Source organism: Felis catus, chromosome A2 (genome assembly GCF_018350175.1).
Source record: "Felis catus isolate Fca126 chromosome A2, F.catus_Fca126_mat1.0, whole genome shotgun sequence".
NCBI lineage: Eukaryota > Metazoa > Chordata > Mammalia > Carnivora > Felidae > Felis > Felis catus.
In genome coordinates, this window is record NC_058369.1 from 82,015,351 (window position 1) to 82,041,096 (window position 25,746).

At 39.4% G+C, this 25,746-nt stretch overlaps 1 protein-coding gene across 9 annotated transcripts in view; it reads right to left on the minus strand.

Annotated features, from left to right (window-relative positions):
- Positions 1-25,746, minus strand: part of GSAP (gamma-secretase activating protein) — a 90,745-nt gene that overhangs the window by 22,601 nt on the left and 42,398 nt on the right. For 7 of the 9 annotated variants that reach the window (XM_045052300.1, XM_023250296.2, XM_023250292.2 and 4 more), the window contains exons 13-19: positions 20,043-20,147; positions 19,288-19,365; positions 15,704-15,796; positions 15,353-15,570; positions 13,065-13,134; positions 12,433-12,515; positions 9,168-9,221 (exon numbers count right to left, since the gene is read on the minus strand). In XM_045052300.1, the coding sequence (XP_044908235.1) occupies positions 9,168-9,221; positions 12,433-12,515; positions 13,065-13,134; positions 15,353-15,570; positions 15,704-15,796; positions 19,288-19,365; positions 20,043-20,147 (701 nt within the window). The remainder of the gene's footprint in view (positions 1-9,167; positions 9,222-12,432; positions 12,516-13,064; positions 13,135-15,352; positions 15,571-15,703; positions 15,797-19,287; positions 19,366-20,042; positions 20,148-25,746) is intronic. The other 2 variants (XM_023250293.2, XM_023250295.2) reach the window with 2 other exon arrangements.

Consider the following 25,746-nt stretch of genomic DNA (forward strand, 5'->3'; position numbering starts at 1 on the left):
AAAAGCTTTTTATTTTTATATTGTTCTAATAGTTTATTTTTGCTTTTGTTTCCCTTGCCTAAGGAGACATATCTGGAAAAATGTTTCTGTGGCTGAGGTCAAAGTATATACTGACACAAACTGTTTTCTTAAATCAATGAAGATAGATTTATGATACACTTTCTTGCCAAAATATACGTGTTTATAAAAGATAGGACTGGAGCCAAAGGTGCAATGTGTAGCCATAAAACAAAGTGAGCTAATGCCTAGTGTGGTGACAGACTTGGCTGCATTGCAAGAAAAAAAAAGAAAATTTATACAAAATATGTCTCAATGAAGAAAAATGCCCTTACGTTAAATAATAGCACATTATCCAAATTCTTATTGGAAGTCCATTGGTTCAAAATGAATTTTGGAGTATCAGTAAATTACATAATAATATTAACTTACTGTTTTAGAAGGCTGAAAGGCCCATCCAGCCAACATCCCTTCTCACAGAGACAAGAAAAACTATGTTCAAGAAAAGGGCATTTCTAGGGGAAACCGGCACACTGGTCAAGTCACACCACCAACTTGACCTACCTCCCTCACCTTTTCTTCCCCTTTCAATTTATTTAAAATTAATATACCTTTATCCACCCTTTGGTCTTCCTTCTATTGAAAAAAATAATAATGAAAGCAAATACTGCCAACATTTGGCAGTATTCAGTCCCTGACAGGAAGTCAGTACAGCTTTCTTGCTATTCTACCCCTGGGTTCAGGCACTCTAGGGCCAAAGCCCAAAAACTAATTGGTGTTGTGGTGACACCTAGTGGTCAGTTAAAATACTAGCTCTGCCTGCTTTGCCACCACAGTCCCACCCCTCTGATCTTGTGAGGAACACGGATGCCCTTTTATCTGTCACGGGGCCTCTTCCCCTCAAGCCAAACACCACTGTCCTGTCTGAAGACCCCACTCACACACTGTAACTCCTAAGACAAGATCTCTCCCAAGCTACCTTCCTTCTCCTTCCTCCCCCATTAAAAAAATCCCTGTTCTCAGCTGAGAATAAACAGATAAAACAAGTCCATAGATAGGTTTCCAAGAGGGTTATGAACCCACTGATTGTATGTAAAATGGAGTGACTTGTAGGAGCAATTTTCTGGGGACAAGGTCTACAGCCTGCACCAGATGTTCAAAGGAATTCATAACCTAAAATAGTTCAAAACCACTGGGTTAGAAGGAGAAGGATCTAAGTGTTAAAAATAAACAAACAAAAAACACTTTAAATAAGAAACAACTGTTAATCAAAAGTCCCAGAAATATTTTACTTAAACCGGTGGGTCTTTCAAGAATGTCACCGGGCTGCATGCCATAACATAAGTGAAAACAATTAGTGGCTGATGTCGCTACATGGTATCTACAAGGTAAGTGATGTAATTTTTTAAGTTATGAAAATTCTCAGGGATCACTGTAATTGGAAAGTCTATTTGGAGGCCTAAGTAATAGATAAGACCCAGAGTTTGAAAATAGATTTGAGTATGTAAAAGACAAGGGGAGGATGTTCCAGATGGGGCATGTAGGGAGGGAGCAAAGACTGAATGAAAGACTGGAGTGATCTGGGGTTTAGATCAGAGAGCATTAGAGAAAGCAGAGAAAGCAAACAATAGTACTTGGTTCTCTGTGGCAAAGATTGCTGCCTCTAGCACGTCACTCCCAACCTCAGTAAACACCTGGCTTGCATCCCCTAGACATTTAACTGGTGTGGGGTGTGACCTGAGCTTCCTGAGTTTTAGAAGTTCCCTGGGCAACCCCAATGCTCAGCCAGGGCAGAGAACCCTGCTTAAGCATGCCTGCCCAGGTAATCCCAGTCTCCCACCCAGCCTCGCATATTTGCCTCATCTACACCCCTGGTTTACAGGCTGATGAAGAACCAGCTGTCTGAAGACTCATGATTGTGTTGTTAAATAGTAGGAGAAAGGATCAAAGAGAAGGTCAGCCAATCTAGGACAGATCTCGAACGAACGTCAATGAAAAACAAGCATACTCATTAACCCAGAGAATTCAAGCAGCTCCAAGATAAAATTTTAGATGCTTTAACACAGAAAGAGGGGGGAAGAGGGAGTGAAAGCTACACAGTCACATCCTAACAGTCAACCTGGGAGCACAGAAAACCACTCCTGTGTTGCTCAATTAGCACTTATGGAACCAGTTGTGAACTCAACATGGTGTTCATCAGAAACAACAGCATCAACACAAAGTAAAAGCCACAACAGCCCAGAAAGAACATTGCAGGCTACTTCAGAAGAGCTCAAAGCTTTAAAATACACAAAAATACCTTATAAAAAAATATTGATGAATTTAGCTACTTCTGGGAGATGCTAGTGTTAGAAGCCATCAGATCCTCAGGGAAGCCCCAGAAGTATTTTCTTGCACAAGAAGGAGTTTTAAAGTTTGATTCTGAAAGAAGGCAAATTATCCCAGGTCTCCTCTTGAAAAATAATCTCCTTTTATCTCTTAGGAGGACATGAAATAATTATTAAAGGAAGCCCATCAAAACAATTAATTGAACCAAAGGACCAAAGAATTACATTAAGGGACTGTTCCCCATTAATGATTTGGGTTGCCAGTTGATTTTAGGAGGGAAAAAAAATCCCTGTGGTACTGGCTCATCTGCAAATTACTGCCAGGAAAAACAAAAAAACAAAACAAAACAAAAATCTGCCTTTTATTTCTAAAAGTCCCTCTGGCTTTGGTTCTACATCTGATTAACCATCATCTTCTTAGAGAAGAAGAAGCCAACTCAGAGACCTTTACTCTTCATGCCAGGGCTCAACTAGCAGAACTAAAGCATCAATCCAATTTGTTCAGTAGATACCATCTCAGTATCAACTTCTATTTGCAGCCCAGAGAAACACAGTGACCCACTACCTCTAGTGCAGATAGAACATAGAAACACCTGTGTGTCCATAAACCCAGCAAAGCACCATATTAAGCCAAAATGCTCTAAACAGATCATTAGATCCATACAGAGGACCAGTGACTAGGTCTCCTGAAGCTTCCCACAAAGGGGACTGCATGTTGTAAGTGCCAGTTCTCCTACTTATAAATTAACTTCCTCTTTCTTCTCAACACCTAGGAAAAAACAATCTCTCTTCTTTGCCCAGCCAGGTGGCTCCCTTAGCCATTTTTAATGGGCTGCATTTTAATGTAGTCACTAAATATGACTCTAAACTATTCCATTTCACATTTCACAATCAGCATATACCCTGAGGAAGCCAATGCTATTTCCCTCCTTTCAACCTTAAGCATTCAACAGAACATCTCCAACCAAACCTATGAATAACAGCAGCACAGCCTAGTGACTCAGTCTGTTCCTCAGTTTCATCATCTGAGATATAAACTGAAGATACCCCCATCTCTGTAGATATAATAGAAATGAATATACCAGCCTAGTGCTCCATTTCTAATAGGTAGTATTTCTTTGTAGCATCATAAAATTATGTTTGACAATATTCACTGAACTTGTCATAACTCACTGCCCCAGAAAATATGTTGTACAGGAAAAACTTTTCTACAACAGTCTGTTCACAGAAGACTTCACTTCTGCTGTCACTAAATGTGTGAGCTCCACCCCTGCCCCCATCCATTAATTCTCCAACACCACCTGGGTGTCCTATAGTTTAACTCAGTTCTGACACTACCTGAAGACAGCATCAAATCCCACAGGCTGCCTATAAAACTGGAGGTTCCCAACACCCCCTGGGGTTTGATAATTCACTGGAGTAACCCACAGAAGTAAAAAAAAAAACCAGTTTACTTATTATATATTGGTTTATTGTAAAAGGATACAACTAAGGAAAACCAGGGGCACTTGGGTGGCTCAGTCGGTTAAGAGTCCAACTCTCGATTTCAGCATAAGTCAAGATTTCACGGTTCTGACATTGAGCTCCTTGTTGGGCTCCCCACCAAGCATGGAGCCTGTTTGGGATTCTCTCACTCTCTCACTGCCCCTCCCAAGCTCACTCATACACAGTGCCCATGTCCTCATTCCCTCTCTCCCTCTCAAAATAAAGAAACATTAGTGGTACCTGGGTGGTTCAGTTGGTTAAGTGACTGACTTTGGCTCAGGCCACAATCTCATGGTTAGTGGGTTTGAGCCCTGCATGGGGCTCTGCGTTGACAGCTCAGAGCCTGGAGCCTGCTTCGGATTCTGTGTCTCCCTCTCTCTCTGCCCCTCCCCCCCCACACACACACTCTCTCTCTCAAAAATAAACTTAAATAAATAAACAAACATTTAAAAAACAACAACAACAACTAAGGAACCACCAGATGGAAGAGATAAATAAGACAAGTCATGGGGGAAAGGGCTGAGTTTCCATGCATTCTTCAGGAACACCACTCTCCTACAACTTCACCTGTTCATCCATCTCAGAAACTCTTCAAACTCCTTCAGTAAAGGTTCTTTATGGAGGCTCTATTACATAGGCAGGATTGATTAAATCATTGGTCATTGGGGACTGAACTCAATCTACGGCTACTCTCTCTTACCTCTGGAAGTGAGGAGGGAATGGGCTTAAATTTCCAACTTTCTAATCACGTGTTCGGTTCTTTAGATAACCAGCTCCTAGTCTTAGGTGCTTTCGAAAAATCACCTTATTAACATAACTTGGCTGCAGCTGAAAGGAGCTTGCTATGAATAAAAAAAAGACATTCTTTACACCTTTGTGTCCCCGGGTGGTTTCAGGCACTGGGAACAAACACTAAATATAACACAAGATGTCCCTGTAGCTCTTACCACTTAAGAAATTATAAGGAACTCTGTCAGGAATCATGGATGAAGACCAAAAGTGTATGTCTAGTTTTACCATAGTATCACATATATACAGACTGATCTTTGGAAAAATCACTATTTGTCATATAACCAATTGACATTTCTGGTAATGCTACATTGTTATCAAAGCAACAATCCTCATTTTTAAAATTGTAAGCTATTACGTTGTAATTTTGTTGCTACTTCGGATCTCTAACCAACCTTTTATTTAAATGATGGTGGTTGTCTGTACTGGGAGGGTCAAGGGAAAAAGTGTTGTATTTCACCAAGCACTTAATGACACCCGTGCTCTACCCAATTAAAACAGTATTCTTAAAACACTTTTTAAGTGAAGAAGCATAATTAAATAAACAAGCCTCTACACGGAGAAGAGCCCAGGTGCCAATAATTGTTTTCCCAATTGCTCAGGGGTACTGAGACCCCAAATAGGCATTTGACATAACACCCTCACTTCTGAGTGGAAGTAAGTGGGAAGGGAATTTAAGTCTCTGACTTTCCCAGTCTCTGGGTCAGATAGTTAATCTCTAATCAAATGACAAAAAGGTTTCCTTACTTTATAAAATGAAAATAGAGATGTCTGGCTTAAAAAATACTTTGGTAGGGGCGCCTGGGTGGCTTAGTCAGTTGGGCGTCCGACTTTGACTCAGGTCATGATCTCATCATGGTTGGTGGGTTCGAGCCCCGTGTTGGCTCTGTGCTGACAGCTCAGAGCCAGGAGCCTGCTTGGATCCTGTGTCTCCCCCTCTCTCAAAAAATGAACAAAATGTTAAAAAAACAAAACAAAACCCCCAAAAAAACCTTTGGTAAAAATTCCCCATTTCTCCATCCGTGATATGCTTGTTCACCTTTTATCTTTATATTCAAGTAGGTGGTTTATATATTTTAATCCTTAGGTGCTCTTGTGGTTGGACAGTTTTAATAGTTTCTCTTCTCACCATAAAATCAAAGGTAATTTTGGGGCGCCTGGGTGACTCAGTCAGTTGAGCGTCCGACTTTGGCTCAGGTCATGATCTCTCAGTTCGTCAGCAGCCCCGTGTCAGGCTCTGTGCAGACAGCTCAGGGCCTGGAGCCTGCTTCAGATTCTGTGTCTCTCTCTCTCTCTCTCTGCTCCTCCCCTGCTCACACTCTGTCTCTGTCTCAAAAATAAATAAAGATTAAAAAAAATTTTTTTTAATCAAGGGTAATTTTAAACCTTTCACAAAAATGGCCACTTCCCCAGAAAAAACCATGTTTTATGAAGGGGTAAAATCATTCATAGGAAGGTCACTCTTGATAACACTGCTTTTAAGGCAAGGACCTTGTTCCAATATACTTGTTGTTTAATTGTTTAAAATCTTTTGGAAACCATTTTATAAAGCAAGGAAGCCACTTGTCTTTCAGGTGATAAACTTCTAACGTAACTGGTTTATGCTAGTTAAATTACATATTCATATGTTAAACGTTTGTAAAGTACTCCACAGGAGAATTATTTGCAGAGAGAGCAGGAAGAAAGTGCTTATCTAGTTTCACTTTGCCTTTCCCTCTCCTGACTCCTTATCAGGGCAGTCATCTACCAAGGAGAATGGAAGCAAGTGTGGTCAGAGTAAATAGGGGTCCCTTGGGCCTCATGGAAATTCTGGCAGCAAGCATGCATTCGAAAGGTAACTTGTGATTCAGGTCATAGGTACTCAGAGCCAAGTCCTGTAGCTGAATAAGCATGGCAAGAACAGTCATATAACTGGGACCCGGGAGGGAGGAGCGGGATGGGGGTGGTGGGGATTGAGCCACTGCCAGCAGGTCCATCGCAATATAATTAAGCTGGGACTTGGGGTAGAAGAAGTAGGTCAAAGGCAGCGGCTTATAGTGAGGGGTATTGTGCAAGCAGAAATGAGCAAACGTGAGACAGATCAGAGCCAGGTGTCCTGTGAGCTGGGAGGTTCTGATTAGGGTCTCCCATGCTGAGTGATTGGGGTGGGGGCTGGGGAGCTGGCGGAACCAAATTTAGTACCATCTCCTCCTGAGCCCAAAGCCCATCCCAGCAGTGTACCTTCAACTTCCCAGACAGATCTTGTCTGTGTGGACAAGGTCAGGTCGTGAAGAGATCTATAGTTGGAACCTGTGCTATTGTAACCCTTCCTGCCAGCGTGTAGATACATGTAGAGCAGTGGGAGAGCTCCTCAGCAGGTTTGGAAGACAGCTGTCTGCAAGGCCAAATGCTAAAGATAATTAGGGGAGAGGAGAAATTAGTGAGAAGGCAGAGGGAATATCAAGGGAGAGAAAACACAAACAAGATAAAAACGCATCATTTTACACACAAATATGCAAATAGAAAAAAGAAGAAAGAAAAAGTGCAAAAACAAGCCACTTTGTTCCTAAGCAAAGCAAATCATATTCTTAGCATTAAGCCAAGGGGTAAAAAATGAAGAGAACCCTCACATCACTCTTTTATACTTAATTTTTTAAATGAAAATATACGACAGTGATAAGGTTATAGTAAAACTGATGAACTCGTACATTCCTTGTAAGTTAATCACAACTTTTTTTAAAAGTTTATTCATTTTGAGAGAGAGAACGAGAGGTGGAGAGTCAGAGAGAGAGGGAAAGAGATCATCCCAAACAGGCTCCATGCTGTATGCACTCAGCCCAACATAGGGCTTGAACCCACAAACCATGAGATCACTTACCTGAGCGGAAATCAAGAGTCAGATGCTCAACTGACTGAGCCACCCAGGCTCACCTGCAACTTCTTTTTAAAATACCAATTTGGCAATAAGAATCAAAAGCTATCAAAACTGTCAGTCTTTCACCCAGTAATACTCCTTGGGGGGAATAAATCAAAGGAAAAACTGTCGATATAAAAATATTCACTGAGACGTCATTTTTAGTAGCAATTTTTTAAAATGGGGGCTGAAGACAGTAAATCTTTCAAAACAGAAAAATGATTAATGAGGACACACAACCCAGCAGAATTCTATGGAGGCATTAGAGATCATAATCATGACATCACGTGGCAGCATGAAAACTGCTTGATATGATTTGCCATCTTTATTCAGTATCTCTAGATGGCCACTACTACTAGGTAATAAATGCATACCTAGGACAGAGACCAGGAGGAAGTGGTGGGGGTGAGGGGGACCGACAGTTGATATGTTAGGACCTGTAGAATTGTGGGTGACACTGGTTTCTCTTTAAAATTTTCCATTGTGTGGCTTATTGTGTGTCCACTAAACACATTATGGGTTTGGTAGGACTAGTGATAAAAGCAGAAAAAAAATGAAAGGAGAGAGGGTCTTAAGAACCTTTTAAGCTATTAATCAAACCTTTCTTTCCCCTCCATCTTCCTCCCTTTGTCGAGCTTCCCAGTGGTCTCAGGCTGTGGCCGAGAATCATCACTTGTTGGTCTCCTTGAAGGACCCTTCTTAGGACCAAAACCCAGAACCACTACACCTGCCCCCATTGGCCCTCTCTCACTCGAAGGGCATCACCGTAACCTCAGACCTCATGGCTTTCACCCCAGCTGCCCAGGCCTGGCCTGCCCTTCATGAACTCACAAGAATCAAGTGTAAATGAAAGGGCACAGCACAGTGAGCTGCCTGCTGGCAAAACTTGAGATTTCCCACTACACACCAAACTACAATTAACAGGAAGCAATGCCAAAAACAACAAAAGAGCTTCAAGAATACTGCTAAAATACTCTCCAGTTTTTAACTACATACACATTCTTTTCTGCTCACCCCACCCCATTCTCCCTATTGTACTCAGAAACTCTTCTGAAACCACCAAACTGCAGAAAGACACTAATAGCTACCACTTCATGGCAGGAAGGGGGTGTGCAGAAGCTTCACAGAGACCACATACAGAGCCACTACAGATCACTTTTGAGAAACAGAAAAGCGGTTCTTAGAACCAGAAGGAAAGTAGATAATCCCAGTCCAGGTTACTTAATAGGTATGTGTGTGTGTGTGTGTGTGTGTGTGTATGCGCGCACATATGACAAGGAGGTGGGAGCACAAATGAAGTAAAGAAACAGCTACCAGGTCCTCCAAGGACAGTTTACAAGAAAGAACTCCTCCAGTGTGAACTGATTTGAGGTGCGGTGGAAAGGACCAGTTCTATATGGTTTCCATTGAGCCCTGTAATTCTCTATCTTCAGAAAACTGCCCTCTCCGAAGAGTATTAAGAATTGCCATAATATCACTATCAGTGACTACTCAACCCCTTAGAATGGATTTTCTAGAGAACTAACCCCTACCCACATCCTCCCCCAACAGCTTACAAGCCCCCCTGGGAACCACCTTAATACTTGGGGCAGCAGGGACGGGACTCCAGTTGGGCGTAGAGACCAGCAAGGAAGCCGTGCACAGCCGTGGTCTCGCCTCTGCCTATAAGGACTTACCTTCATGAAAGGCAACGCGATCTCTTCTGTCACAAGGGTTATTCCAGGAATTTCCTATCGTGGGGAAAAAACATACACACAACTGCTAAACCTATCAACCACCACAAACTTGAGCCTTCAGGAAGTGTTTTCTGCACAGACAGAAGCTAAGGGCAGCTCCCAGTTTGCTAACCTCTACTTTAAATAAACCTTGGGGTTTATAAATAACAGTGAACACAGCCCATCTTTTGCCTTGGGAAGGGAAATGTTCTTCAAAGTTATGATTACAATAGATGACAGGGTTTCTGAAGGAAAGGAGAAGACTATTAGGAATACAGAGCAAATAGTTTAATATTTACACATTTCCATTTAAGAACAAATTAGGCAAATTACATTTGCACCATGAAGTGTAATAATCAGGGGGACATGTTCCTTCTTTTTTTTATTGCTTCTTCGTCCCTCTTCTTCTCTTTTGCTTAAATGTATTACATTATAGTTAGCCCCTGCCTCACTAGGAGGAACCAAGATTAATGGGGTTCTTTTTTGACTTTAGCGGAAGATTTTTCTTTACCTCATTCTCCACCATAATTTCAGAAATAAAAAAATCTCCATGAAGAGTTTATACAGCAGTATCACCATGACAAATATGAAAGATATACAATTCACACCTGGAAGACCAAATTATAACATTCTGCTACCTAGTGAGCATTAAAACAAAAATTTCAGGGCACCTGGGTGGCTCAGTTGGTTAAGTATCTGACTTTGGCTCAGGTCATGATCTCACAGTTTGTGAGTTCAAGCCCCACGTTGGGCTCTGTGTTGACAGCTTGAAGCCTGCTTGGGATTCTCTGTCTCCCCCTCTCTCTGCCCCTTCCCAGCTCATGCTTTGTCTCTCTCAATCTCTCTCTCAAAAATAAACATTAAAAAAATTAAACAAAAATTTCAATAAAAATTATAAACTTCCAAGATTGCCTTTCATTCAGTTATTTTGGAAGTGTGTTTCTATAATAATTATGTAGGTTAGACTCTCAACTAGTGAATTCACCTTTTATTTTCTAAAAAAAAAAGATGATATACTAGAAATTAATTTATAAGGTGTTATGTAGAAATAAAATCTGGTATTTATTTAAAACTTAAATGTCCTGGATTTTTACTGACCTACAACATTCCTGTGGAAAGGGGCATCATAGCAATGGAGAAATAAATTTCCAGAATATTCAAGCAACTGAGTTGTCTGCTATGACCACTGAAAGCCAGTGATAAAAATATATTTTGTGTTTCACTTATCACTACTCAGTAGAGAAGACACTTTAAAAAAGCATTAAAATTTTACTACAGGTTTAGGTTATAAATGGCATTTTAAAATAGGTAGAACAAGGATAATTGTTTGCAAAGCACAATTCAGGATTATCTATGTGTAAGAGCATCGTATGTTCTAGTAACTTAAATACAATTCAATTATTTACAGAAATAATCTGTCTCCATACAGATGCATGAAATTAATGTCTCCTACTGTGGCAACTGTTTATTAAGGTGTAGGATTAAGAGCATTTGCAGATTAGAAAAAGCAAAAGTAAATGATTTACATCAGTGCTAAAGATATGCATACACTCAGAAATTTAGGATTAGAAGAGACCTTTAAGGCAACCTACTCTAACCACTGCAAGTTTAGGGCAATGTGGAAAATGCTAAAACAAGCTCAGTAGATGGTGATTACAACTGGGGGTTTTTTACACTGTACTGCTCACAGGACTTGCTGCCATCATTCTATGTGTCTACAAGAGCTCCTCTGCCCCCACAAAGTCATGAGAAATGCAAAGGTGAAGAATTGCCTGTCAAGATGAGCCTGTCATGGGTCATCCAATGAACACATGCTCCATCCTTAAACACAACTCTGGGAATTAGAGGGGTTCCCGGTCCCCACCTGTCAGACACTGAACACAAGAGGATGACAGGGTTGGGTGGAGGGGAAAGGAGGCAGAGACGTGTATTTCCTGACTTTGTGGTTTAACCTGCAAACTTCCTGCTGCATCACTTACAGTCTGCATGTCTATTCACAAGGGTTCTCAAAGGAAACAGTGAGGGCCTGGTGAAGGAACAAGCTCATCTTTTCCTTGTTTTTCTACAGCGAAGCAGGAAAATTTAATAACTCTTTACAGTAAAAGATGGAAGGGCCTTTAGGAAAACGCTACCACTGTGCATACAGAAAATTTAGGAATGAATCAAACACACCTGATTATATTTAGATAGTCTAAATACAAAATGGGCAAGTATCACAATTTATGCCAGTACTTATTTTCCTATGTCTGTGTTACCTAAAGTAAATTTATTTTTCTAAATGCCTTTTTGATACAAACCACTGCCTTGAGACTAAGCATATAGTTCTAACATCTAAATACGAAAGAAGAAACCTTTTTCAGGGGCAGCCTATACATGGTTTTTGCTTTTAAAAAAATGTTCATTTATTTTTGAGAGAGAGAGAGAGACAGAGCACGAGCCGGGGAGGGGCAGAGAGAGAGGGAGGGAGACACAAAATCCAAACAGGGCTCCAGGCTCTGAGCTGTCAGCACAGAGCCCCATCTGGGGCTCGAATTCATGGACCGTGAGATCATGACCTGAGACGAAGTCAAAGTCAGACACTTAACCGACTGAGCCATCCAGGCACCCCATGGTTTTTGCTTTCTGATCCAACAAAAACTCAGTTTACTGCCCCATGTTTAGGGGAAAAGAAACAATATTTTATCTCAGCACTTCCCAACTGAAAAGTAGAGAGGAAGGACCAAGAGGAAGAAAAGGTTGAATGGAGTGAATTTGCTCAGGATTACTAACTTCTACTGATCTTGAAGCTCTACACTTATTATAGATTTTCCTTATGAGGCTGGGAAGAGGTCTTAGTAAATCTACTTAGTAAACAGAGCAGCTTACAAACAATAGCATTGGCCCAGCCCTTCCTCATTAATAAAAACCTAAGAAATATTTTAATCCACCCTAGTTGCTAAAAAAAATTAAAATACCATTTGAAGATGACAGATGAGGCTTAATTCTTAGTCGTAAGAAGAGTAACACATATTCTATACCTTCACCTTCAATTCCATTTTATATAAATACTTTGGCTCACAGCAAGTATTTACTATTATTTTTCTGCCAGAAAACTCCAACTCAGATCCTTATCAGTCAAAAGACAAATGAAATCACAGCCATGGTTACTGTGACAGGGATGTCCTACAAATGACCCATGACGGTCAATCAATTTTAATTACATAAAGAACACAAAGGGTTAACTTACTGTATTCCAAGTGAGCACTGAGGAATATGGCAAAAGTTTATCCATGTTACTGGTCTCTGGACACATGCTCCAATATGAAGAAGCTGAACAGATTTGTGAAAGGAAAGGAAAAAAAAAAAAGACATGGTTTAATAAGAATAAGGCAGTAGACACTGTCATTCACCACAACAAGCAAACCCAAAAGTGTTTTTATTGCCTTATCCTTACCCTGGAAAGCCTAGCTATTATTGTTTCACTTTCACTAAATGTTCAGGTTCTGCTCTTTACAAGGAGAATAATAATAATAAAACTTATTTGGTACTTCTATCTATCCCAGTGATGTTATACCACTTCACATGGAACTGGCCAACACAAAACTGAACTAAGAAAGTTACATCTCACAGGGGAGAAAAAATCACTAATAAGGTTATAGAATGAAGATCATATATCCTATCAGTCTCTGAATGGCCGCAACTTCTCACAGACCATGAGAGAATGAAATTTAATTAGCTGCTGACTGATATAGAGTTAAAAAAAAAAAAAAAAAGCTCCTAACCAACATTTTGACAGATTGAGCCATTATCAATTTACTGTTCTCCCTCCAGTAAAAGGGTCAAGGATTCAACTTAATATGCACCATCAGCAACACCTACCAATTATAAATTCCTGAATGAGGTCAAATGAATGGCAGGCAGAGATATTCTCAGAAATCCACTGAATAATCTTTAAGAAGTGAGAAGACAATTCTGTTAGTATTTACATTTGCACCCTGCCCCCACCACCAAAGAAGTACAAAATATATGCAAATCTTTGGGGCGCCTGGGTGGCTCAGCCACTTTGGCTCAGGTCATGATCTCATGGTTCATGAGTTTGAGCCCCGCATCAGGCTCTCTGCTGTCAGCACAGAGCCTGCTTCAGATCCTCTGTTTCCCTCTCTCTGCCCCTCTCTTGCTTGCTCTCTCTCAAAAATAAACATTAAAAAAGGATATATATGTGTATATACATATATATATGTATACACACATATGCATATACATACATATATACATACATATATATACATACATATATATATGTATACACACACATATGCATATACATACATATATACATACATATATATACATACATATATATATATGTGAATCTTTTAGAATTCTCTATTTTGCTACTGCCAAAGAACACACTCACTTCTACGTTCTCTTCAAGACACATAATGCAAGACTGTAGCTTAAGTAATATGATAAATCAGGTCCATTTTACACATCTTTTTTACTAAATGTCCTTGGTTGGAATCCAAGTAAGGCTTCTTCGACCCCATGTTTGTTTTTGCTAGGGTACATCTCGTTACACCAAAATACCAGTGTGAAGGGCTGTGAGATACAGGAGAAAATCAAACCAAACCACACCACTAAGCTTGGAGGCAGCAGACCTGGGTTTGAATCCAGCTAAGCCATCAGTGTGAACATTGTCACACCATCTAACCTTTGTGAGCATCACTGTATGGTCCTCCCAAGGGCATGCTGTATCAACAACTCCCTCAGTCTCCACAACCATCCTTTCCTGCTGGAGGACTGAAACTCCTTGTTCCCAGCCTTCCAATGAAAGGATACTATCAGGCTTACCTAGCCACAGAGCACTCTCACGTTTCTGCTCCTACCAATAAGTTGCTGTTTTTATTTCCAAACGCATTCATGCTAGTTACACTTATTTTCACAATTAGGTAATTTAATAAAATATTACCATAGATGAGTGAAATATGGATGCAAAAAGAGTGTTGTTTGGTCAATAAGAGTTGAATGCTTTGTGGGTTTTTTTTTAATGTTTATTTATTTTGAGAGAGAGACAGCAAGAGAGAGCGAGCATGCATGCATGAACAAACAGGGGAGGAGCAGAGAGAAGGGGAGAGAGAGAATCCCAAGCAAGGTCCACGCCCTGTGCAGAGCCCCATGCAGGGCTCCATCTCATGACCTTGAGACCATGACCTGAGCCAAAATCAAGAGTCAGATGCTCAACGGACTGAGCCTCCCACGCCATCCCAAAGGTTGAGTCTTTGGAAAGACTCAAAGGCATGTCTAAAACACTTACTAAAAAAAAAATTAGGTATGAGATAACTAGAAAGGATTAGAAAAAAATGGCCCAATATACACAGATTGTTTTGAAAGATCTTCAAAAACTTGCTCTCCTTAGATTAAAAAAAGAAAAAGAAAGTAAGGTTAAAAAAAAAAAGGAAAAAAAAAAGCAAGCAGTAACAGGAAGTCAGAGACAACACATTACTAGCGGTTTTATGTAAGAAAAATAATTGTGAACTCTAACCACTAATATACAAAGAAAGGGTCTTAGTCTACCTCAAAAGACAGGTGAATAAGTGCACATTTTTTTGGTTTAGGTTAAAATGTTTCAGACATCTTTTCTTCAATTACCCAACAACCTGTTGGTCCCAATCAAGTCTAAATGGGCGGGGGGGGGTTCTCCCAACTTCAAAGGATAGCTGTACAATTAAATGACAAAGTGTGTGAAAGTGCTTCTTCAATTATATCATGCAGTGTAAATATATGCTATCTTTATTAAAATATAATAAATATATGCCATCAGATTTAGTTGTTTTGACACTATATATCGTACAGAGACCAGAAGGAAAAGTAGATATTTGAGAAACTATTTACTGTTCACTGAACACTTTCTTGGAATGTTACTAATATAGCTACCATTTTTCACAGTATGGAAAAGATAGTAGTCAAAAGAACAGACATGCTCACAGTCTGAGGTGTAGTTGGGGGGGTCTATAAAAAAGCACAAGAAAAGATATTCAAGTTAGGATGGAGACCATAAACTTCAATTAATTATTACAAACAAAAATGACTTCCATCCATTTCAACCACAAATATATACAGTTGGTGTTGTCCATTTGCCAGTTTTTAAACTTAAGCTACATAACCACCTTGGCTTCCAGGAACCGGCGGTCTCCACCACAGGAGAGCACACAGTGCAACACGGCCATCTTCTCACAGTCTAGCTGAGTGTTCCATAGGAACTGTAATAAATATGACTGGTTGAGGAGTGCCCTATAGAGCTTTCCAGAACACCAATCCAGTACCAGGGACCCTGACAGTGACTGTAAAGGACTATGAGGTAGCATATCAACAACTTCACTGTTTCCTGGTCAAAAAACAAAAAACAAAAATTACATCAGCAAATAAAAGAAACTCTTCTCACCCAAATATAAATGTTGCCAAGACAAACCCAAATGGATCATGTTCATGAATGAAAAATTACAGCCATATCACCATACCTGTCAGAAACAAACTGTGGCAGATTAGGTCTGGATGTTGAATGTTAAGTAGATGAAAAAAATGACCAGGTAAGTAAACAGCCAAGTAATAGTCTGTAGAAGAGAAAGATTTATGTTATCTGCATGTGGCAAGAGCTACATAGGCAAAGATAAAGCCCAGAACTTCACAGCAGCCCTCTTTGTGCCTCTTAAAAACACAAATGTTTTGACCAGTATAAAAATAAGCTGTCTTATATCAGTACATTTCATCTCACTAGCCAGATCTCATTTATTTCTACCTGTGGCTAATTTTCTTCATACATTTAGTCATGGTTATCTTAATTGACATCTGTAATTCCGTTTCTAAGTGAATTGTGGCTTTATATGAACCTAAATGACCTCTGAAAACAAATTAGAAAAAAAAATCAAGCAAGATGAATTCTTCCTTTATTGGATAGTCTGGGAACAGCTTAAAATGGGAATTTCCTTCCTAGTTTCTGCCAGCTTGGGGATGCTCTAAAATTTAGTTTCCTGTGTTTGCCCACTCATTGTCATCATCACTATCATCATCGTCATTTTGTTTAGAGAAACTTTAAATTGATATTCATCAAAACAATCTCTGCAGGCATTCTGATGCTTTGTGAAATACTAATACATTTCCTTGCATAGCTAACTGCTGAGAATTCACACCTTCACAGTCCCTGCATTAGATAATTTTGTACCAAGAACATTTGTACACAGATTGAAGCAAGGTATAAAAATAGGTTTCTGGGGAATGGGAAGGTGGAAGTAGCCCTTGCCAATAATTTTTCTAGGACCTTAGAAAAACAGAAAAATTCATGCAATAGCAGTGAATTTCACATACAAGACACATTTAGATTTTAAGTGAGCCAGCTGGACTCTTTTTTTTTTTTTTCCCTAAGAAGCAAAAAAAAAAAAAAAAATCATTTGCATAGAAGGCATTCAGTGGAAAGGAAGGGAAAGAGGATGTAAAACTTGAATGATTTGACTTAGAAGTGCCCTCTCAGTCACAGGGGATTAAGTGATGTTCAAGTCTATAGCACAAATGGTTGCAATAATGTTCTTATTATGGTAACATTTAAGTAGAAAGACACAAATAATGATATAATAGCACACAGTGGAAAGGGTCTAGGCATCAAATGATCTAAGTTAACTCCTAGTCGTAGCATTTAACCAGTTAATTAGGGTGGTAATTTTGTCCCTGGGAGACAAGGCATTTGGAAATATGTCAGGGTGTTTTGAGTTGTCCCAGTCATTGGCGTGGTAGGTAGTGTCCTACGTGCAGGACACTCTCACACAAAAAGTATTGTTTCATCAAAAATGTCAACAGTACCTGTGGTAGGCCAAATGTTGACCCCCAAAGATGTTCAGGTGCTAATCCCAGAGCCTGTGAATATGTTACCTTAAGTGATAAAAGGCACCTTGCAGATGGGATCAAGGATCTTGAAATGGGGAGAGTATACTGGAACATCCAAGTGGACCCAATGGAACCACAAATGTGTTCACAGGAGGGAGGCAGAGGGAGACTGGACTACAGAGAAAATCATGTGAGGATGAAAGAGATGGGAGTCATGTCGGTCACAAGTCAAGAAATGCTGGCCTCAAGATGCTGCGGGAGGCCAAGGATGAATTCTTCTCCAGAATCTCCAGAAGGAACCATTTCTACCTACACCTTGGCTTAGCCCCTCAAGACTCCAGATTTCAGAATTCTGACTTCCAGATCCCTAAGACAACATTTATGTTGTTTTAAGCCCTAAATTTGTGATCATTTGTTATAGCAGCCATAAGAAACTAACACAGTGCCCCTGACATGAGACACTAAAAGAAGACTGGGTACACATCTCAGCCTTTCTAAGCCTCACTTTCATTATCTGTAAAATGGGGATAACATCACCAAACAGAACTGTTTTAAGGATCAAGATAATTTAAATAACAAACTTAGCATATAGTATTCATTTTTCAAAATGATAGCTTTTTATTTACCAATGTATCTTTCTTATATAGAGGTGTTTGGGATTTATAGAAAACGTCCCCAAAGCCCAATCATTTAGTATTTTAATCAATATAAGCCCCCTTTTAATAGGGTAGCAATCAGGAAAATTGCATGCAATTTATAGGAAAAAATACATCACTCACAAAGCAATACTGTTGTCATAAAAATTACTTCTGGAATAGTTTTAATCCTGGGTATAATTTTGTGCCTATGAGATAAAATGTGTTTAAGAAGGAAAGATAACTTATGTAAGATAGCCTATTTTTACAAAGCTCTAGTATTTCTGCTGGCTCCACGGTCTGAAGACCATAGATTAAATCATGCCTGCCCTTTTTTAAAGTCACTCTCTGGGGAAAAAAAGGAAGGCTACCTTTGACCTCACAAAATGCTAAGGTTATTTTTAGTGGAAAGTTTCCCCTATCACTCTTAGATGGGATGTTGATGTAGCATTCACTACTTGATAATAATCAAGTCTCAGACCCAGGAAACCTTATATTTATCTCTCTTACCACAGGAAGCAGTAGAATCAGGCTTCTCTAAAGTAATTTCCCACAGGTTCAAAGCTCATGTTAACATTTGCCACATACTAGCCCACTCAACCTTAGATACCTCACCAATAGTATCATTCAAAAGAAAAATATTTTTTATGTATTTTCTTATCATTTTCATTCTCATTTTGCCAAGTTCCCTCACATCACACCTTCCTAAGCCTTTGTCATGATAGTAGAAGGACTGGGGAACAGGAATAGGGGAATACATCAAAGAATCATGTGCTCTAAAGCTGAAGCTTTTCTTTTTAAATATTGTCATGTCCCTTGGGTAGGCAAGCAATACTTCTGTTATTTAGTTCTGTGCTAACCTGTTTGTGACCCTCACCCCAAATGACATGCAAAAGCAGCTTTCAGGAGGTTGGTACAATAAACTCCTTCTTTATTTTCTTCATTATAGATTCCATTAATATGTCCCAACCTAACACTCAAGTTCCCTTACCATATTTACTCAATGAAAATCAACACATTCAAGCTGATCTGTAAATCATTTACAGGACTTGGAAGGCTCCAGCAACAGGAAATGGACGATTTTTCAAAGACCTTTGTCCTCTCTACAATCAATAATGAAACTGAGGCTCAGAAGGGCTGAGATGTGTGCCCAGGCTTCTTTCCCACTAAAAACATAGGAAAGCTCACAGCCTGTGTTCTCTAAAAAGGGAGATGCATCCCCCCCCAAAAGGCTGATCTGGATGGAGGGTCACAAATATGTCCATTAGGGTTGGTCTATAAGCCTTGAAAAAGACATAGGTCAGGAAAAAATATATTATAAAAATATTAACTAACTTTACTATTGAACAACAGACAAATTACTAACTAACTTAATACAGTTGACTATTGAACAACAGACAAATTACGGATGCTAATGTGTCCAGAGAAAACCTTCCCCTATCAGGTTTCAGAGAGGTCAGTGATTGTCCTCACAATCCGAGTCCTGAAGAGGTAGGAGAAAATGGGGTGCACAAATGAGATATAAAAGGCTGAGTATCACATGTACTGGAAAGGAGTGTCAGAGCAGAGAGACCCATCTCCCTCTCACTCACCAAGGTTGAGAAAAGTAAGGCCCTTTGTCACATGTGAGTCAACACTCCCAAGAGCAGCAGTGAAGGTCTTGCCGTGCCCTGTGGGTAGAGAACAGGAAGCCAAGAAAAGAATGGTAAGAAACAAAGAGCCGGAATCCCACCCAAGGCTATTACTCTATGTGATACTCTCAACATTTAGGAGCTGTGAAACTGACAAAGCATGTGTCTGACTTCTGGATTTTGTGGTTCCCCATCATTCTCCAAAAACCAGCAGAGAAAATGGATCACAAGTGCAATCACCATCTAGTACTTGTTCTGGGCTTCGAGTATAATATTAGACTTTATAAGATGGGTTGTGCTCAGACAGAAGGATCTGAAGCATTTTGTTGTAATGTTTATCACTTAACATTTATCATAAACAGTCAACACACATATGTTATGTGCATTCTACATTGTACTCTAACAGTAAAGAAAAAATATTAAGAAAAATTGTAAGGAAGAGAAAATACATTTATAGAACTCTACTGTGTTTATCGAAAAAGCCCTGCATGTAAGTGGATCTGTGCACTTCAAATCCACGTTGTTCAAGGGTTAACTGTATTCATCATTAATGAATTTATTCAGGAAACATGTATTATAGACATATAAAGGTATAGAATGTACTGATAAAATTCATTACAAGGTAATAAGTCTTTAAAATTTATCTAACTTGCTACCATTTGGAAAAAGTGATTATGTAAAAGTAAAAAAAAAAAATAAGAATAAATGGCATGTACCTTTATGAAAGTAAAACACTGAATATGTGAATTTTTCCCAAGAGTCAAACTTCGGACTGTAACACACACATAAACTTCCTAGAAGTAAGAAGGTATTTAGTAGAGCTGAAAAGAATAGGAGACAAATAAAAAGTTTCCTAAGTCATTTAACCTGACTTTTATTCCTTTAGACGTTCTGCCTCAACTTAATACAGAGATTATTCCCCAAATCTAGAAATGGTCTATTAATAAGTTAACAAGTTGCTAATTCCACAGTTACTCAGCACACACATAAGCAATGTATTGTGATGAGCTACTAAAGAACAGGAAAATGAATAGAGATACACTCCTACATATGAAATCATGAGTGTCTAGAGAAATTTACAAAGCTTCATAAGATTCTCCTAATATACATGTACTGCCCTGCTCTCTTATTTAGCTTGCCTCCCAGGCCATTACTAATAGCTATAGACCCCAGTTTAACAAAAATGTACCTCTTCTTTACAGAAAGTTTCCAGTCTTCTTTGTTATCTGGAATGGAAGGCAAACTGGGCCAATAAAAGCAAATGTGTGTTGGGACCATGCCCACACATATTTGGGTCACCAAGAGCCTTGGTCCAAGGGCAAAGAAGAGTTCGTGGCACAAAGCAGTCCTCCCAGATGAGCCCTGACTGCCTTTACTTACCCCATCACTCCAGAACACCCTCAGCCTTCACCCCTCCTTCAGTGTGTAATATGTCCATCATCTCTAGCAGCTGTTGCTATGTGGATAGACTAGATATTCTCATCAAAGACCTACCATTGACGGCATTATACAGAAACTGATACTTCCAATGCTAATGTTTATGTGATTACCCAAAATAGGAGATTTCCAGGAGGAAAGGAACTTAACAAGGAATCTGGAAACCTGGGTTCTGGTCCCAGAACTACAATTAGCTAGCCATGTAAATTCAATCATTACTTCAGTGAATAGCAGTATTTCCTCTGTTATACTTCACTAGGTCCTTTGTCAAAGAATCAGGGTGGCCCCCCCCAAAAAAAGCGCCAATTTTCTCTAAGAAGGCTGTTCAAAGACATATATGAGAATTTTGTTATAATATTTATCATTTGTGACTATTTTTAATGACATTTAAAACTGCACCATATTGTTAGAAGTACATTTTATTGCAATATCTTAAGTACAAAAGAATTTAAAAGAGTAATTTTATCAGATAAAAATAGTAACAATTCTACTAGATATAAAATTACTGTTATGGCTACTGAGTATACAATAATAGCTTTTCTTTAAAATTACAGCAGACTAAGAAACCAAGTAACACTATACTAAAGCTTAAACAAAAATAGTAATTATAACAGTTAAAAAAGTTCTATGTACCACTTGGACTATTTTTATAAAGTAAAGATACTACCAGCAAAAAACTACTGGTTTACCCTGTCCTTTTATGTTCTATGATCACAAGGAGAAAGAAATTTTCAGCAAACATAGTTAAAAATTTAGCCTCTCTAGTAATTACAAAATAAAATCTTTTTTAAAGGCACCATATTTTTTCTTTCAAATTAGCAAAGTTTTTAAAATGATAATCAATTCTGTCAAGGGAGCAGTAGGAAAAACATTCTCAAATAAGAAGGAAGTTGCTACAACCTCTCTGAAACACAGTTTTGCAGAGGATTAAATATATTCACACCTGTCGACCCAAATTCTTCTTGTAGGAATCTATCCTGTAGCATGAACATGAAATGTCCACAATAAAGAAGATGATATCCCCCCCTTCTAGCAAAATCCTCTACACCATCCTTTAGAGAATGGAGGTCATCATTTTTCTTGTTTTGCAGAAAGTTGAAGTGAGATGTAAAATAAATGTACCCAATTACATTCACCAGGAGCCATCTTCAGATCTCATAAGCAAACGTTTCCAAATAGTTACTAGGTTGTGGCTTAGTTACCCTTCCCTAGCCCAAAGGTGGGAAAAATAATAAAGACACAGCAAGGTGACACGGGTGTGCACCGACTCTGTGAAGCTTGTCCCATGGATAGAACTTTCTTTGATAATGGAAATGCTTTATATCTGTTGTCCAAATTGGTTGCCACTAGCCACATGTGGCTATCGAACACTTAAAATGTACCTACATAAAAACAAGGATATCAGAAAATTTTTGGATGGTATCTATGTTTTTGAAAAAGGAACAGTTCAGCAGGCTGATGAATAAAATCTAACTTGTCTAGCTACAGAAATACCAAGATGCCAGACGATTTATCAGACTTGTTTGTGAATTTTAAAGATGCAATAAAAGCTGTATTGATTTGGGGAAAATTTTTTTAAATAAAATGTAGCTACTGTGACTCTTTTCTGTTTAACTTTAATAAATGTTAATAGTTACATGTGGCTAGTGGTTGCCATACTGGACAACACAGCAATGGAGCACTGGTTCTCAACCTGGAAAGCATATTAAACTCGCCTGGGGCTTACAGATTCTCAAACCTCCCCTTCAATCAACTGAAAAAGAATCTCTGAAGGTGAGACCCAGGCATCAGTATTTTTAAAATGTGCCTGGGGCACATTAAGTTCTCTAAACTTCAGTTTCCTCATCTATAAAAGAAAATATAGAACCTACTTCATATAGTTCTTACATAGGAATTAAATGAGATGTATGTATAAAGCTCTGCCAAAGAAGTTATGTCTGGCTATAAAGGTTAGCTGCGATTATGATTATTCCAGAATGATTCTGCTGCTATTTACAAGTTGGGGGAACTCACTTGGGGGAAGTCAGAGTTTCAAAAAAAAAAAAAACAACAACAACAAAGCATGCTCTTAATGGTGTATCCAGAAAGAGATGTTTAATAAATATTCATCAATGATGAAGATAAAATCTCAGAGTTGGCTAGCCTTTGGGAAACTATTTGGACAATGAAAGCTATTATGGGCAAAGTTTTCCAAGGGAAATTATCTCATTGTAAAAGGCTCTATAAAATGCTAAAACACAAGACTAATTCTGGGAACTTGTGAAGGGCAACTCTTGAAATTATATGAACAGGAAAAGAGAATTTACACTTTTCACCCCTCACTACCTCCCAGTAGGTGGTGCACAAGAAAGAATACAGCCACTGACTGAAGTACAGCTATAGAGTGGACTATTAGGAAAAGAATATTTTCCTTCCTTCACTGCTTTAGGAAGTCTCTGATTTACCCTCCTGCTATAAACTCTCTTTAAAAATCTGCATTAATTATGGGGTGCCTGGGTGGCTCAGTCGGTTGAACATCCAACTTTGGCTCAGGTCATGATCTCACAGTTCGTGAGTTCAAGCCCCACCTCAGGCTCTATGCTGATAGTTTGTGCCTGGAGCCTGCTTCGGATTCTGTGTCTCCCTCTGTCTCTGCCCCTACCTTGCTTGCACTCTGTTTCTCAAAAATAAACAAACATTAAAAACATTTTTAAAAAATCTGCATGAACTCAATCTTAATACATAAGTGGCAGCACTTTTGCCCACCATCACCGCTCATGAGCACCCCCATCATCCAGATTTTCAGCTCTAATTCCTTGGAAGGTAGTGGATTTCATTTCTTAGGGCAGGAAAATTCAGGACATAGATGCTTTTGAGCATGTAACAAGCAATGCTGAAAGGACAGAGTAGCTCTTAATGACCAATATGGGACAAATGAACACGAAACATTATTATGGCATCAGTGATGTAAGATTGGGTTTGTTTACAACCCTGAGTCTGATCAGCATTCACTTCATGAACCCTGTTCTCTGGTCTCCACATCCGAGGAAAATTAAGCTCTCTGGTACAGAGGGAGCCATATAGGGATTAGCCTATCTGTTCCCTTCTCCATTCCTACTTCACTGAACTAGGCTTTTGTTTGGTAACTGCAAAGGTGAAAAATCATTTTTATGAGCAATTTGGGAAATACATGAGGTGACAGCTTGAGTTAAAAACCAAAAGGATGCTTCCTGGCTTGTTTGCATCTTACATCAGGACGTATCCCATTTGAAACAGGCTTATTTGTATTTCGAAGCTGACTGTGAAGAACAAGGCTCATTTTCTACTGTCCTAGACATTGCTGGGAAAGGAAAAAAAGCAGACTCTTCCCCTTCTGGTGCAGATAAACCCAACATTTTATTGAATAAGATACATCATAGATCACCCATCTGTAAGTTATAGCTGCTACTGTTCGTGAGAAATTCCTATGGGAATAAAATGAAAAGGAATAAAAGCTTCAAAGAATGAAAGCCTAAAATGATTGTTTATATTTGGCAGATTTAAAATAAAGCACCAGGGAAGAGCCTACCCAGGTCCCTCCACACGAGCTCAGGATCCCGTTACCTCCCACCTTCCGAGCAAATTCGTTGTACCAGTGATTCCTCCCTGCTGTGTGTTGTCATCTTTTCTCTTGCCACTAAATACCATGTAAGCATTCAAGCATACTGGAGTCTCTACCATCCTCAAAAATAATACTCCCTAAATCTTGCTACCCCTTCTAGCTGCTGCCCCTCTCATGTCTATACCTGCTATGATTTTTTTTCACCTCCCATGTGCCACTACCCAGCACAACCAGGATTTCGCTGCAATCACCCACAGTAACCTCCATGCTGCCAGACCACACGGACTCCGCCGCTTACTGCCTAGTAACAGTTAGCCAATTTCCCCTTTATAAAACCCCCCTCTGCCTTTGGCTGCTATAGTAAAACAACTGCTTTTCCCCTTCTCTCTCCAGACCTTCTTTTTCCTTTTTCTTTGGATATTCCACCCAATCTTTATATATTTGGCTTCTCAGATGTTATTCCTAAACTTCTTCCCTTTTGACCCTATACCCCTCCCATGACTTCAAATGCCAACTGCAGACTTAATGACTTCCACATTTATTCATGTCCAGTCCCGACCTCTCTTCTAAGTCCCAGATCTCTTAGTTAACATGTCCAAACAACCCTCACAATCTCTCTTTCTAAGCCTGACCTAAACCACTATACCTCAGTAAATGGCACCACTGTTCACCCATGTGAGAAACCTGAGAACCATTCCTTTCCAGCTAATTGATAGCAAGTCTTCTCAGTTCCATCTCCAAATGCATCTCAAACCCACCAAATTACCACCTCTGCCATCCTAGTTCAAGCCATCCTCCTCCCAAATGTACGACCATAACCTCATCCTAACTGCTCATCTCCCTACTTTTTCTCTTGCCTCCTCCTATCCATTCTTCACACAGCAGCAAGCGATCTTTTAAAAATACATATCTAATCACATCACTGCCTGCTTAAAACACTTCGGTGAAGGGGCACCTAAGTGGCTCAGTCGGTTATGTGTCCGACTTTGGCTTAGGTCCTGATCTCATGGTATGTGAGTATCTGTCAAGTGCAGAGCCTGCTTGGAATTCTCTCTCTCTCTCTCTCTCTCTCTCTCTCTCTCTCTCTCTCTGTCTCTTAAAATAAATAAATAAAAACTTAAAAACCACAACATTCAGTGAAGGAGCATCAAGGAGTGCCAAGTAAAAAGCTGTTGGGGACTAAGGCAGTCACATGATACTACAATAGCTCACAGGTTACTCCTGCAAAAATTAAAATGTACCTTTTAAGGGAGACAGGCAGTGGTTACCACGTGACCAAATGACCAAACTTAGCATCACAAGTAGTAGGACATCTTGACATTATGTGCCTCCCCATCTGGTGCGAGTAAATTTCACAATATTACCCATGAAGTATTCTTATGAAAAAATTTTAACTTACGTGT